The sequence below is a fragment of the Herpailurus yagouaroundi genome, unplaced genomic scaffold (genome assembly GCF_014898765.1).
Source record: "Herpailurus yagouaroundi ecotype Mexico unplaced genomic scaffold, PumYag 295, whole genome shotgun sequence".
Taxonomy (NCBI): Eukaryota; Metazoa; Chordata; class Mammalia; order Carnivora; family Felidae; genus Herpailurus; species Herpailurus yagouaroundi.
Window position 1 is genome coordinate 2128912 of NW_024412512.1, and position 15187 is coordinate 2144098.

The following is a 15187-nucleotide window of genomic DNA, read 5'->3' on the forward strand; positions in this document are numbered from 1 at the left end:
GGTGGCCCTGGCCGCGGCCGCCGGGCCTCGGTTTCCCCATGTGGCGGAGAAAGGGCCCGGCCGCCCCCATCTAAACCGCCGGCTCTGTCATGGCGCGACCTGGACGCGTGCCAGGGACGTGCTCTGTAACCTTGGCTCACTGACTGTTTTCTCTCCGAGCCTCGGTTTCCTCTTCTGTAGAAAGGCCGCGGTGATCCCGCCGGCCTCATAGGAGCCATTCCTTCGGCGCACGTTTATTGAGCGCTTACTGTGTGCCAGGCCCTGCTCCGAGACCCGGGGGTGGGGGTGGCGGGGCACGAAGTCCCGGCCCTGGTGGCGATGACATGAGACAGACGAGCGCGCGCTCGAGCCAGAATCCCTGGCACGTCGGTAGGTGGTAAGGGCTATGGAGCAAATGAAGCAGCAGCGGGGAGGGCCAGGAAGGTGCGATTTTCGAACAGGGGAAGGTCCGAGAGGCCTCCTTAACCACAGAGAGGGCCTGAAGGTGAGAGAGGGGAGCCGGCAGGGATGGAGGCTGGCAGCTTACTCAAGGAGGCAGGAATAACAAGTGCAAAGGCCCTGAGGCAGCGAGCGAGCCTGGTACTGAGAAGCAGGGCAGGGAGGCAGGGCAGGCAACTTCATGCATTCACACAGGGGCCCTGCACTCAGAAGGGCCGGCGCTTGGGTTCGTGACCTGCTGTTGTGGCCTGGAAATTCCTCATCGTTTTCGATCGAGGGGGTCTCACAATGTTGTTCTATAGCTGGGCCATGCAAATTCTGTAGCTGGTGCCAGGGGCATTCCAGATGGTGCAGGGCCTTGGAGGCTGCTGGGAGGAGTTGGGCTTTTACTCCAAGGGAGGCAGGGAGGCTGGAGCCCTGGCCCCATCAGGGCCGGCCTAACTGGGATTTTGATAGGATCTCACTTGCTGTGGAGAACAGGCCCCAAAGAAGCTAGTGAAACAATGCCCAACTAATCCGGCAAGTGCTAAATACAGGCTCTTAATCACCACCATCACTACCATCATCAACTCTGCAGCTCGCCTCTGGTTATTTGGTACTTTTTTTGGGCCTTGGGTTTTCCCAGTCTGTAAAATGGAGGGTCAGGATCCCAGACACCTTTCCGGGGCCGATGAAAAGGCCAGACCAGTATGAGATGAAAAAGCAGAAAATAAGGCCTCTTCCTGCCCTCCCCCAAAGCCCTTCGAGGTAAACAGTACTTTAATACGATATCTTTGAAAATAAAAATTAATGCCCAAAATATTCGCGATGAGCAGGACGTCAGTGCGTTAAATAAAGGCAGCATCTGACGGGGCCAGAGATGAGTTAGGAAGACGTGGGTCCCCCTAGTCCCAATGCTGTGAGAAAAAAGGAACAAATGTTCAGGAAGCTTCTTCCACGTTCCTATCAGGTTCCACAAATGCAATCAGAGTCCCCGATGGGGGCGGCCTATAGAATTTTCAGGCGGAGCATGATGAAAATGCAGGCCTCTTGCCGAAAAATGATTAGGAATTTAGGCATTTCAGGATGCTGACAACAGAGCATGAAGCCGAGTGCCGGGTCCCGTGGGACGACATGAGCCACACGCCAGGCGCCCTTTCCCTTGGGAAGCCCCCTGGGGCTGAGCCTGCTCTGTGCAGGCACATCCCAATACTCGGGCATTTGGGGACCCAACACCCCCATTTTAGCAGACCCCAGATGTGGCTGGCAGGGTCAGAGCTGGATGCAGAGACCCCCAAGTCCGGTGGGGTCAGGGCTGGGCCTTCCAGCAGGTGGAGAGGCCCAGAGTTGTGTCCCAGACCATGAACAAAAACCAACCGATCCACCTGTGTTTTTCACTATGTACCAGGCTCTGCTTAATGCACTTTGACCTTAGAGGTGTCATGACATTGGAAAGATGGGGAAATGAAGACACCAAGAGGTTAAGGTCACCTGGTCAAAACCACCCAGCGAGACGATGGCAGGGCGAGGATGTGGAGCCGAGTACCCGGGCCTTTAGCCACCGTGCGTCACTGCCTCTCCAGGTGGGACGTGGAGGCGGGGCACGGTGGCATAGGCCGGAGGGGGCCCAGGAGGCTTGAGGAAGCAGAACCCCACATTCTGGACTGAGGGGTAGGCCTTTTACCCAGAGGGCACCAGGGAGCCATGGCAAGCTTTACAGCAGGGTTTCCCAGCCAGCCTCTGCACCCTTGCCGTGCCGGCCTGGATCGTTGTCTGTGAGGGCCCCTCCTGGGCACCCCGCGTGGTGCCAGGAGCACCCCCCCCTGCCCAGTGTTGACAAGCAGAAGTGTGGGCAGCCGCTGAATGTCCCCAGGGGCCAGATCGTCCCCAGCTGAGAAGCCCTGGAAGGCCGTGTGCTGGGTGGCCGAGCGGGGGACAGGGTGGGAGGCCGAGAGACGAGGTGGGGTGCCCATAGTAAGGCTGGAGGGGGGGGGGGGGGACAGGCTGGGCCGGGCCCTGCGCGGAGGAGTAGCAGGTGCGGGAAAGGCAGGGACAGTGTTCAGGACGGAACATTCTTGACTGTCTAATTAATCTGGAGGGATTGGGGCTTCCGAGGATCTTACAATGGGGGGCATCCTCCGGTCCCACCCATCCCCGCCTCTGCACCGGCATCCTGGTGTTTCCTCTGCTCCAGGGTGGGGGGGCCACGTCTGGGGGGGGCAGGTCGGAGCAGGGATCTATCTGTCTCGTGGATCCAACCGTCTGAGACCAGCCTCTCAGCCTGCTTACAAATGAGCGCCGGGCCCCGCGGCCTCCGGGGCAGAGCCAGGCACTGGCTGGTGCATGATGGATGGGCTGCAGGGCCATTAATCACAGGCGGGGGAGGAAACAGGTGGCCACCGCGGGCTCGGCCTTGGACCTCCCTCCGGTAGGGCTGGTGGAGCCGGGGCCTCCGCTGCCCAGCTCCGGGTTTGAGCCCTTGGCCCGCCCTAACCTGGCTACGTGACTTGGGACGGTGTGACTTTCCTACTTTGCACCCTCACCCCCCCCCCCACATGGAGCTGGTATTCATGCACTCCCTCAGTCAGTATCTACTGCACCTACTGTGGGCCAGGTGGGATTCTAAGTGGAGGTTTATGGCGCTGACCTGGGTGGGGGGGGAGATGGAAATCCCTCCCCTTGCAGAGCTAATAGGCTTTAAAAACTTGGCTCAAGCCTTGCGTTTCCTCTGCCCATAGCCCTCCAGAGCTCCCATCTCCCTGGGGTAAAAGCCGAGTCCTCCCCACGGCCCCCAAGGCCCTGCTCGAACCGTAGCATCCCCGACCTGCCCTGCCCTCCGCCCTCTCTCCCCCTCACTCCCTCTGCTCCGGCCACACGGACCCCAACACACCCGGCCCGGTCCTGCCCCCGGACCTTTGCATGGGCAACTTCCTCTGCCTGGGATACTCATCCCCAAATGCCACTTTGGCTCATTCTTTCCTTTCTTTCCAGCCTTGGCTTAAAGGTCACCTTCTCAATGAGGCCTCATTGTGACTTCCCTATTTAATTCTGGCAGGGCTGGGACTAGGACAAGTGCACTTTTGAGTGAGGCACTTTCTTCAGGCATAACATTTAAGGGGGCACCAAAAATCTCAGTCTACACGCTAAACACGATTTTCATGCAACTTTTTTTTTTTTTTTTTTTATTGTGGTAAAAGATACGTAAAATTTACCACGGGAGACATTTAATCCATTCGCCACGTTGTACAATGATCACCTTTAGTTCCGGAACATTCTGTCACTTCAAAAAAGAAGCCCTATGCCCATCAGCAGTCACTCCCCATCCCCATGCCTCAGCCCCCTGTCCCCACGAACCCCCTTCCTGGCGGTGGATGAGACTGTTCTGGACGTTTCACACATGTGGACTCACGCCCCGTGTGGCCTCTCGTGTCTGGTTCCCTCCCTGGGTGTCCTGTGTTCAGGGTTCGTCCTCGGGGTGGCGGGTGCGGGCGCCTCGCTCCTGTCTGTGGCCGAGGGCCGTGTCCCTGCCTGGACAGACCACGTGCTTGCATCCGTGTGTCCATTGATGGACACTCGGGGTGATTCCACTTTTTGGCTGTTGTCAGTCCCGCTGTTGTGCACGCTTGTGCGTGAGTCTTCACGCGGATGACTAATTTCCTTTCTCTCGGATGGATCCCCAGAAGTGGAACTGCTGGGTCACCATGGTAATTCTACGTTTCATTTCCGAGGAGCCGCTCAACTGTTTCCCCCGCGGCGCTGCCCCGTGTCACGTCCCCCCCGCGTCCCTCCCCGCCAGCCGTGCGCGAGGCTGTCGATTTCTCCACGTCGCCGCCAACACTCGCTGTTGTCCCTTTTGGAAAAAAGAAAACTCAATAACCATTCTGGTGGGTGAAAAGCGGTATCTCCATGCAGTTTTGATTTGCATAAGGCAATATTTGAACAAACCGAAATTAATGAAAAACTTTCCGTGACGGGCAACATTTCGAAATTTTCGTAAGAACGTGATCCCGTCCTGCACGCGCTGCCCGCCGCACCTGTTCCCCCCGCCCCTTGCCAGTCCTGTGGCAGCGTGCCCTTGCTCCCGGGCCCCCTTCCCCGAACCGGTAACAGCTCAACTTTTTCTCCCAGCTGGAGGACTCCTCGCTGTTGGACACAGGAAGCGTGTGACGCGTTGCTTTTGTCGACTCTCTAGAATTAACCACCGGATGTCAGCTCCCGGAGGCAGGGGTTTTTGTCTGTCTCCTTCACTGCTGGATCCCCAGCGCCTAGAACGGTGCCTGCCTCGCCCTAAGTGCTGGACAAATGGTGAACGGATGAATGAACAAAGCAGCCAACGGATGGACGGACGGGTTGGAAGGATCCCCCCAAGACAGACCCGGAAAAGCACTTTGTACCCGGTGCTGGCACAGGCCACCTGGATTCAAGGTGCTCGGTCTGCTGGGATCCTCCGATTGGCCGGGCTTGGGTCACATGACATGCGCTGGCTGGCAGGCCTTCTCTGGCCTCTTCTTTCCCACCAGGAAAAACAAACCAACGCTGAAATCAGTCTGTATTATATCACCCTGCTTTATTATTGTTTTAAGCGGCGCGTATGGCGCTGGAAAGATCACGTTGAGCTATGGCCGTCTGTGTTGTCCTTCAGCGCCGTCCTATCTTATTTTCCGTGGCGTCCCGGCACAGAGCTGGGGCCCGGGGTCCGGCAAAAAGTATTTCAGGTATTTCTGGAATGAACGAATGGCGTGGTAATTATTTCCTCCATGTTGCAGGTGAGGCTCTGGAAGGCGAGGACAGGTTCTGTTACTTACGTATCTGCCTTCTTCATCCCCAGAGCTCAGCCACTCCACAAGCATTTAGTAGGCGCCCCCTGTGTGTGTCTGACCCTGGTCTACATCCTAGGGCTACAGTGACCCACTCAGACCCTGACCTCACAGTCCAGCAGGGGAGCGAGACGCGAATTATGTGACAAACACAGATAGGCTGTTATGATCCACGAGTGACCTCACTGGGCCCAGCTTCACAAATGTACCCAGAATCAAGCGGTCCCCGAATTTGTCCCCCATTCAGGAGCCTCCTGAGGCGGCCCTGTGTCATTTGAAATGGCCGTCCCCCTCTCTGAGCCTTCTGTCTGGCCCCACCAGACCATCCAAGCCCACCTGTCCTCCAGGCCCCGCTCCTGGTCTCAGCTGTCTCTCCGGGGAGCCTGGTTCCTTTGGAACGGGAGTGATATTTGGGATCCAAGAACAGGCTGCCGGGATGTGTTCAGACTTCTGGGATTTGCTGTTCCCAGACCCTTCCAGTGAGCGAAACACACACACACACACACACACACACACACACACACACACACTAATATTCATGTGTGTGCATCTAAATCTATAATCTGTCAATCTATTGACTGACATCCATTGAGCTCATGTATTATCTACCCGTGTGTTTCTGCATCATCTATCTAGCTGTCTGTCTCTCTTGTTATCTATGATCTATTGGTCGTCTGTCTCTCGGCTGTGTGTCTGTCTTACCTCTCAGCTGTCTCTCTTGGGCACTGTGAGTCCCCCTGACCCCTCCGATCCCATTCCGGCACCCCAGGATTTATTCCTTCCCTCTGCCCATAGTTTGTCTCCTTCTCCGGCAGGGGAACCAGGTTCAGGGGGAGAGTTTTGTTTTGTTTTGTTTTTTTGCCTGGTTCAGGGGGAGAGTTTTGAAGACAGAGATGAGGTGGTGTCCCTCCCTGGGAAAGAGCCTCCCTGGGCTTCCTAACACATTTAAATATTTTTTTTTTAGTTTATTTAAACTTAAAAAGAGAGAGAGAGAGAGAGTGAAAGCATGAGTGGGGAAGGAGCAGAGAAAGGGCAGAGAGACAGAATCTCAAGCAGGCTCATCGTCAGCACAGAGCCCGACGCGGGGCTCGAACCCACAAACCGCGAGATCATGGCCTGAGCCCAAGCCCAAGCCCAAGTCCGTGACCTGGACCCAGCCCAGTCCAACTGCGCCACCCGGGCGCCCCTCCCTAACACCCTTATTACTTCTTTTTTCTTTGTACAAAATAACTAGGATTTTATTGCGAGATTCCCATAGGTGGAAAACGAAATTGAATATTTATGCCGTGCCTTTCATTGTACTATGTATTTCAATTGCCTGTTTAGTGAAAAATAAAGAAACCTATAACTTTTGGCTTAAATTTGTAAGAATCTGGAACATTGCATGACTTTGTGGGTTGTCCTTGTGCAGGGGCCGAATCTTCTCTGTACCGTCCCAACTTAAGTGTATATGCTGAGGAAGCGAGTGCCCTGATGTAGTGTCCATGAGACCCAAAGTCCTCCCCGTGGCCCCCAAGGCCTAGCATAACCTGCCCCGTCCCCTCCCTGCCCTCCCCTCCTCCCTCTCTCCCCCTCATTTGGTCTGCTCCAGCTCGGTTCCTCCAACACGCCAGACCCGGTCCTGCCCCAGGGCCTTTGCACAGGCCGTGCCCCCTGCCTGGGAGGCTCTCCCTCTGGAACTCTCCTGGCCCATCCCTTCCTGCAGGTCTCAGCTCAGGAATCACTCCCTCCCACAGGTGGCCTTGGGCCTCCCTAAAATAGCCCCATGTCCATTCCCTCACCTTCCCCGTTTTTCTTTATAGGAACACCTCTGCCTTTATATTTTCCTTTATGTGTTTATTGTCTCCACTAGAAAGTCGGCTCCACAAGGCCGGGATGTAGGCTCTTACTCCCTGCACAGAGCTTGCCACACAGTAGGTGCTCAGTAAATCCTACTTGCTGTGAAGGTGAAGGTTGTTTTCCTCAGGACTGAGCTGCCCAGGCAAAGCAGGACGCAGCTTGGTCAGCCCGGGGCTGCCGTAACCAGACAGCACACGGTTGGGCCGCTTACGAACCCTAACCCCTATTTCTCACAGTTCCGAGGCTGGGAAGTCCAAGATCAAGGTGCTGGCAGATGAGGTCTGGTGAGAGCTCTCTCCCCGGCTTGCAAACAGCTGCTGGCCGGCTGTGTCCTCCGGGGATGGGGGCGGGGGGTGGGGGGGGTGGGGGGCGCTTTCCTCCAGGCCTGCAGCTCCCCTTATCACAAGGCCACCAAGTGCTCTCAGATCGGGCCCTCACTCACCTGATTACCTCCTCCAAGCCCCACCTCCAGATGCACCCACACTGGGGTCAGGGCCGCCCCACAGGAACTGGGGGGACACGATTCGGCCCACGGTATAGTTCTACTGGAACACGTGGCCTGTTCGTTCCTGGAGCACGTGGCCTGTGCGGAGCCCTGGAGCCCCAGGAAGCGCAGACAGCGGCCTTGAAAGCCACAGCTCGGAGGCGCAGGAGGCGGGCATTTATCTGATTACCACTCTAATGAGGCCCTTCCCTGCCAGGGCGATTCTGCCTCCAGGGGACGTTTGGCAACATCAGGGGACATCTGCGGCTGTCACACCGGGACACTGCTCCCGGTCTGGAATGGGTGGGGGCCAGGGATGCCACACAGACAGTGACCTCCGGATGTCGGCCGGCCCGTGCTGGGGCGGGAGAGCTTTGCGGTCTCTGATAAGAGCCAAATGGCAAATTGAGAGAAGAGGGGTGGGGGGTTTCTTTCCAGGAGAGCTTTTAACAATGGAACTGACCTTGGCTGGGGGCTGGGAGGTCAGAGGGCTTCCCCCAAAGTGAAGGGGGTGGGGGTTACCTAGGTGACAAGTGCTCAGGTGGAGAAGACAGCTTGTGCCAAGGCCCGGAGGCAGCGGGAGAAGCTGGAGGGGAGGGGACGAGGCAGGGAGAGGGAGGGGACAGACCACCCAGGTGCTTGGACTCCACCTTCATCTGGGGCTGCTGGGGAGCCACGGAAGGTTTTCAGGTATCACAAGAGGGCAACACGGTCCCATTTGGCTTCAGAGACCTCCCTCTGGCTCCTTCCAGTCAGCAGGATGCAGGGTGGCCTCCTGACTTTTGTGGGTTCCTTCCTCCACGAACAACACTAAAGAGTATATTTTATGATGGCGTTGGTATACAGACTGATATAATCCAGGGTGGAAATACGATGTTATTCTAGAGGGAATGAAAACACTTTCACAGGCCCCTAAACTGTCGTCAGCCCTGGGCACTGCTTAGTGCGCATGCTGGCCGGGCAGGAAAAGCGACCCGGAGAGCAGAGAGGCGCTGGACCGGGGTGGGGGCTTGGCGAGGAGGGAAGGGGCTGGGTCTGAAGGAGATTCAGATCACCACTGACCGGGCTACCGGGGTGGGTTGGGGGGGGGGGGGAGGCGGCAGGGACGGACGGCAGAGCCATCCTGGAAGCCAGCCGGCCTGGCAGACGGTGCCGGGGGCACGGGCAAATCCGGCTGGCGAACTCAGTGAAACGCCCTCAAAAGTTAGCCAAGGAGGGGAAAATTAGACACGCAGGACCTCATGGAAATTAAGCGCCATCGAGAGAATAAAAGACAATAAGAGAATAAAAAGACAATTCACAGAATGGGAGAAAACCGCTGCAAATCCTGAGAAGACTCCATTGTCCAGCATATGTAAAGAACGCCCGCAATTCAACAACACAAGATAAAGCACCCCGAGCAAGACCGGGCAAAGGACTTGAACGGACCCGGCTCCAGAGGTGACCCGCGAATGGCCCAGAAGCGCATGAAAAGATGCCCCACCCCCCTGGCCGTCAGGGAAATGCACATCGAAACCTCGGTGAGACGCCCCTTCACACCCACTGGGACGGGTTATGGTGAACAACTGGAAAACACCAGCGTGGCTGAGGATGTGCAGGAATCGGGGCGGCCGCTGGGGAAAACACCCCGGCAGTCCTTAAAGACTTACACACGGAGTCACCGGCTGACCCGGCACATCCGCCGCTGGGTACCGACCCAAGAGATTTGAAAGAGGGGACCCCCACAGACCCCAGCGCCCCCACGTTGATAGCAGAAGTCTGTATACTAGCCCAAGTAGAAACAAACGTCTGTGAGCAGACGACGGGATCAACAAAAGTTTACCGTTTCAACCATTTTTTATTAAAAAAAGTTTTTAAATGTTTATTTAATAATATTTATTTTATTATAACATAATATAATTATTAATAATATATAAATATAATATAATAATATAATATAAATATAATAATATTTATTCATAATGTTTATTAAATAATATTTATTTTTGAAGGAGAGAGAGACAGAGTGTGAATGGGGGAAGGGCAGAGAGAGGGAGACACAGAATCCGAAACAGGCTCCGGGCTCTGAGCTGTCGACACAGAGACCGGCGCGGGGCTTGAACTCACGGACCGCGAGATCGTGACCTGAGCCGAAGTCGGATGCTCAATCGACTGAGCCCCCCCGGGCGCCCCTTTCGGATATTTTTTCAAAGTAATCTCTGCCCTCAGTGTGGGGCTCAAACTCCCGACCCCGAGATCAGGAGTCGCGGGGCCCTCCTGGCTGAGCCAGCCACGGGCCCCTTAACCGCGTCTAAGCGCCCAGCTCAGCGGCATCAGGCGCACTCACACCGTCGTGCGCCCACCCTCCATCCGTCTCCAGAACTTTCCATCTCCCCAGACTGAGACCCTGTCCCCATGAAGCACGGACTCCCCACCCCTGGCTCCCACCATCCGCTCTCTGTCTCTGTGGACGGGACTCCTCTGGGGACCCCTGTGCGTGGGGTCACGCGGGACGTGTCCTTCTGTGCCTGGCTCCTGTCACCGTGCACAGTGGCCTCCAGGTTCATTCACCTTGGTGACTAGTACATTCACTGGGTTGTGCAACCATCACCAGTATCTAATTCCAGAACATTCCATCACCCCCAAAGGCATCCCCATTAGTTGTCACCTCAGCCCCTCCCCCAGCCCCCACGAGCCCCCCTTCCTGTCCCTGGATGGGCCTGTTCTGGACGTTTCACGGCCTCTCGTGTCTGGTTCCCTCTCTGAGCATCGTGTGTTCAGGTCCCTACACGGGGCAGCGGGGGTGGGCGCCTCGCTCCTGCTCGCGGCCCAGGGACGTGCGCGTGCACGGTGGCCACGTTCATCTGTGGACATGCGCGTGCGCGGTGGATGCACCTGAGGGGCGTGCGCGTGCGCGGTGGACACGTGGCGTGTGTCCCTTCGTTGGTGGGTGGACCTTGGATTGCACCCGCTGTGGGCTGTTATGAATCCCGCTGCTGTGCACACGCGTGTGCAGGTTTTTGTGTGGACACGTGTTTTCATTTCTCTTGGGGGAACTTGGAGTGGAATCGCTGGGGCAGATGGAAACTCCGTGTGCCACTTTTTGTTTTACTTTTTAAAATTTATTAAGTTTATTTATTAGAGAGAGAGAGAGAGAGAGAGAGAATGAGTGGGGGAGGGGCAGAAAGAGAGGGAGAGAGAGAATCCCAAGCAGGCTCCTCGCTGTTAGAACAGAGCCTGACGTGGGTCTCGAACTCATGGACCCGAGCCAAAACTGAGAGTCAGCCGCTTAAGTGACTGAGCCACCCAGGTGGCCCTTAATTTTTTTTTTTTTTTTAATGCTTATTGTTGAGAGACAGACAGACAGACTGCGAGTGGGGGAGGGGCAGAGAGCGAGGGAGACACGGAATCCCAAGCAGGCTCCAGGCTCTGAGCCATCAGTACAGAGCCCAACGCGGGGCTGGAACTCAAGGAACTGTGAGCTCATGACCTGAGCGCAAGTCAGCCGCTTAACCAGCTGAGCCACCCAGGGCCCCCCCTCCTCGCGCCGCTTTTTGAAGAACCGCCAGACTGTCTCCCACGGCGGCTGCCCCTCCCCCAGCCCCACCTCACTAGGGACCGGCAGCCCCTCAGTCTTGGAACCCGGGGCAGTGCTCCGGTGTCATGTGGTCCGGCCTGCTGCAGAGCCGTCCCCTGCTTCTCGGCCCTCGCCAGCTTGGCCTGCAGCGGGGAGGCCTGAGAAAGACAGACGGACAACGCTCTTGACCTCCGGGGGTGGCCGGGGCCTCCTGCGTGCTGCGCGCTCGGTACTCTTCGTGTATTAATTCATTCGCTAGGATTCATTCCATCTTGCAAATGCGGGCGATCGAGGCTTAGTTAGGGACAGTGGGGCCCGGCCGCTTGCCACCCAGCCTGGTTGGGGGCAGGGAGAGGGGGACCCGGGCCTCCAGGGCTGATGCCACCGGAGCCAGGCGTTGGCAGGGCCGGGAGCTGGGGTGTTTAAGGCCTTTAAAAGGTGTAGCCGGTATTTCCCTGGGGCCGTGTGGTAATTGGGGACCGGGATTAGGAGGCTGCTGCCAGGGGGCGTGTCTCTGGGGACATCTGGGGACACTTGGGGACTGTGGGGAGCAGGAGGTATGGCTGCCCACCCACCCTGCCCTCCGGAGGTCCCCAGGGGCCAAGTGCCAGGTGCGGCTTTGTGACCGGTGGGCTGTGTGGCTAAGGGTCCGTCCCTCTCTGGGCGTCCTTCTCTCTAGTGGATGAGAAGACTTTGTATCGCCGCAGGACCCGGTTCCCCCCGTCCCGGCTCCTTGGTGCCCAGACGCCCTCAGCCGGCCCCCCGGACGACGTAAATCCCCCCCCTTCGTCATAAGTGCAAGTGGCCAAGGTCCCCAAATGCACTCAGGCCCCCAGTGTTGTTCCAAGTGCTTGAGGTGGGCACTGTTATCTCTCCCATTCTGCGGCGGAGGAAACTGAGACCCAGAGGCCCAGAGAATTCGAGCCACGGGCCCGGGAGCACACAGCCAGTGGCCAGAAGAGACAGGATTTGAACCTCAACCACCATGCGGACACCCCTAGCCAGCATTTCCTGTTGAATGTGCTCGCTGTTTTGAGTGGTTTGCGGTGAACTGTGTCCCCACCACAGGTTTCTGTGGAAGCCCTGACCCCCAGCGGGACGGTGTTTGGAGGTGGGCCTTTGGGGTGGGGGGTCAGGGTTAGGTGAGGTCAGAGGCTGGGGCCTGAGGCGCTCAGGCGCCGTCCCCTCCACGTGAGCGCACAGCCAGAAGGCGGCCACTGCCGCCCCGGGAGAGAGCCCTCACCAAACATTGACCCGCCTGGCACCTTGATCTCCAGGACCACGAGGAAATAAATGTCAGGTGTTTAAGCCACCCAGCCTGTGGTATTTTGTTACAGCCGCCCAAGCAAACTGAGACAAGTTATATCGTTTAATCTCCAGAGAAGCCCCAGGAAGACGGTTGAGGAGACCCCGAGGCTCAGAGAGGGCAAGACGCCTCCGTAAGGTCACACAGCTGGGAATTGACAGAGGCGAGGTTCCAACTTCAGACCAGGGTGACCGGTTCTCAATCCCTTCCGTTTCCCCCAACCTTCTCCATGACCCCGCAGACCACTCTAGGGAGGCAGTTTGGTGTCATGGTTAAGAGACTTATGTGGGTTGAAATCCTCACTCTGGCATTCTTTTCTCTTCTAGTTTTTTTTTTTTTTTTTATATTTATTTATTTTTGGGAGAGAGCAAGTCGGGAAGGGGCACAGAGGATCCAAACCAGGCTTTGCGCTGACAGTAGGTGCCCCCCCCCCTTTTTTAAAGGAGATTTTTATTTTTATTTTTTTAATGTTTATTTATTTTGAGAAAGAGCGACTGTGCAAGCAAGGGAGGGGCAGACAGAGAGAGAAAGAGAGAAAGAGAAACGGAGAGAGAATCCCAAGCAGGCTGTGCTCTGTCAGCACAGAGCCTGACGTGGGGGCTCGATCCCACAAACCATGAGATCGTGACCTGAGCCAAAACCAAGAGTCGGATGCTTGACTGACTCAACCACCCAGGCTTCCCTCTTTTTTTTTTTTTTTTCTATTTTATTTTCAAGTGATTCCTACACCCGACGTGGGGCTTGAACTCACAGCCCCGAGATGAGGAGTCGCACTCTCCCCCGACCGAACCAGCCAGGCGTCCCTCACTCTGGCATTCTACTTGTGGGGGTGACTGGGCCTCAGTTTTCTCCTCTGCAACATGGGAGTCATACAAGTCCCAGAAAATTGTGGGATGGAATGAAATAGGGCACGAGGGCCCCTTAGCTGGGGGTTAGCACAGAGGTATGAGCATTTGGGCGGCTGTCCTCTCTGACCGTCAGTTTCTTCTTCTATAAAGTGGGCGTGTTGTCAGTACTTGTTTGAGTGGAGACTTGGAACAAGGGGGGTGAAGTGCTCAGAACAGGGTCTGGTGCCCGTATGTGCTAAATATGCAATAATTCAAAAATGTAGTCCTAAATACACACGTCGCCCAACCTGGAGACACAACAGCCACACACACACACACACACACACACACACACACACACACCCCTACTGCCCCAGGAAGAGTGCTTTCTGTACAAACCAGGCTCTCCACTTGGGTCCCTGCGGGCACATGGGGCTATTTGCATTTAAAGGTAAATGAATTGCAACGACAGGAGATTGAAAACTCACTCCCTCAGTTGTCCCGGCCACATCTCAAGGGCCCCATGGCCACGAGAAGCTAGCCTGTCGGGCAGCCGGGAGCTAGAATAGTGTCACCTTGGAAGAAAGAGACGGTGGGCGGGGCCTGTGGAGACCCTCCCCAAGGTCACGCAGTGCGTGCAGCGTGTTCCAGGGGCGTCCACAAGGGGGCAGCGTGTCACACGGTCTGGGCTCTGTGCCACCGCGCAGTCTGGTCCAGGGTCCTGCCCTCTGCACTTGGACATCGGGGCCCGGTCGTTCTTTGGGGGTCGCACTGTGTGGGCTGAGCCTCATCCCCCGCCCCCTCGATGCCAGGAGCACCCCAGTCGGGACAACCACAGATGTCCCCAGACACGGCCCAGTGTCCCCCGCGGGCAGGATCTCCCCGAGTCGTGAGAACCAGAAATGTCACCAACGTTGCTGTCTCTTGGCAAAATCACGCTCAGCTGAGAGTCGCCGTTGCAGTGAATCCACTCATCACACGCACAAGGATTAAATTATGAAAACAGGAAGCAGCGGAGAGCCTTCAAACCTTTTTCGTCCGTGACATCTCCATCCAGTTCAAAGTCTGTACACACGCCCATATACATACACTCGCTCGCTCGGGGCGTGCATTTCAGTGCGAACATGACCCCAGGGAAAGTGATACAAGTTGCCCCTTGCCTTTGCAAAGCATGGTGCACTGTGCTAGTTTCTAACTTTATAAACTTCTTCGTTAACGTTGATTTATTTTTGGGAGACAGAACGTGAGCAGGGGAGGGGCAGAGAGAGAGGGAGACACAGAATCCGAAGCAGGCTCTGGGCCCCGAGCTGTCCGCACAGGGCCCGACGCGGGGCTCGAACTCCCGAGCCGTCAGATCATGACCTGAGCCAAAGTTGGACGCTTAACCGACTGAGCCACCCGGGGCCTCTGGGCCATGACTTATGAAATTGATTCCTTGACGAACAGATGGACAAAAACGGTGGCTCAGCGTACTGGCTGGGATCCGAACTGGGAACCCGATCCCTGAGGCCCCTTCGACTAGGAGAGGAGCCACGGTGACGGGTCACAGCATGGAGACGGCTCAGCGGCTCCTGCCACAGCGTGACGGGTCTTGCACGTGTGACGCGGAGCAGAGGGAAGGCAGACACCAAGGAACGCCAGCAGCCCCATGCGGTTCAAGTGCAAGCTAGACTGCCCCACTTAAAACACGGGCCGACGGCTGTTCTCCAGAGAGACCTACAAAGATCCAAGGAGCACGCGAAAAGATGCTCACCATCATCAGTCGTCAGGGAAATGCAGATCAAAACCACAGTGAGTTTCCACTTCCTACTCGCCGGGACAGCTAGAGTAATAATAATGATAATAATAAATAATGATTAAAAAAAAAAAAAAACCCTGGAAAGTCAGACGTGTTGGTGAGGATGTAGCAAAAGCGGGGCCCTGGTGCACGGCTGGTGGGGA

At 56.5% G+C, this 15187-nt stretch overlaps 1 protein-coding gene, 1 long non-coding RNA gene and 1 pseudogene across 7 annotated transcripts in view; 1 reads left to right on the forward strand and 2 right to left on the reverse strand.

Moving 5' to 3' along the window:
• Positions 1 to 329, reverse strand: part of LOC121021476 (TLE family member 5) — a 43985-nt gene extending 43656 nt beyond the window's left edge. For 2 of the 6 annotated variants that reach the window (XM_040461862.1, XM_040461861.1), the window contains exon 1: positions 141 to 329. In XM_040461862.1, coding sequence (XP_040317796.1) covers positions 141 to 218 — 78 coding nt within the window. In that variant the 5' untranslated portion in view covers positions 219 to 329. Of the gene's footprint in view, positions 1 to 130 lie in introns of all 6 variants that reach the window. The other 4 variants (XM_040461867.1, XM_040461865.1, XM_040461864.1 and 1 more) reach the window with 3 other exon arrangements.
• A 2428-nt stretch (positions 330 to 2757) lies between these two features.
• LOC121021485 (uncharacterized) lies at positions 2758 to 3834 on the forward strand. The gene is made up of 2 exons (XR_005786555.1): positions 2758 to 3000; positions 3473 to 3834. It is a non-coding gene; the product is annotated as an uncharacterized LOC121021485 (long non-coding RNA).
• Positions 3835 to 6600: 2766 nt separating this feature from the next.
• Positions 6601 to 6699, reverse strand: LOC121021557 (uncharacterized; annotated as a pseudogene).
• Positions 6700 to 15187: the final 8488 nt, after the last annotated feature.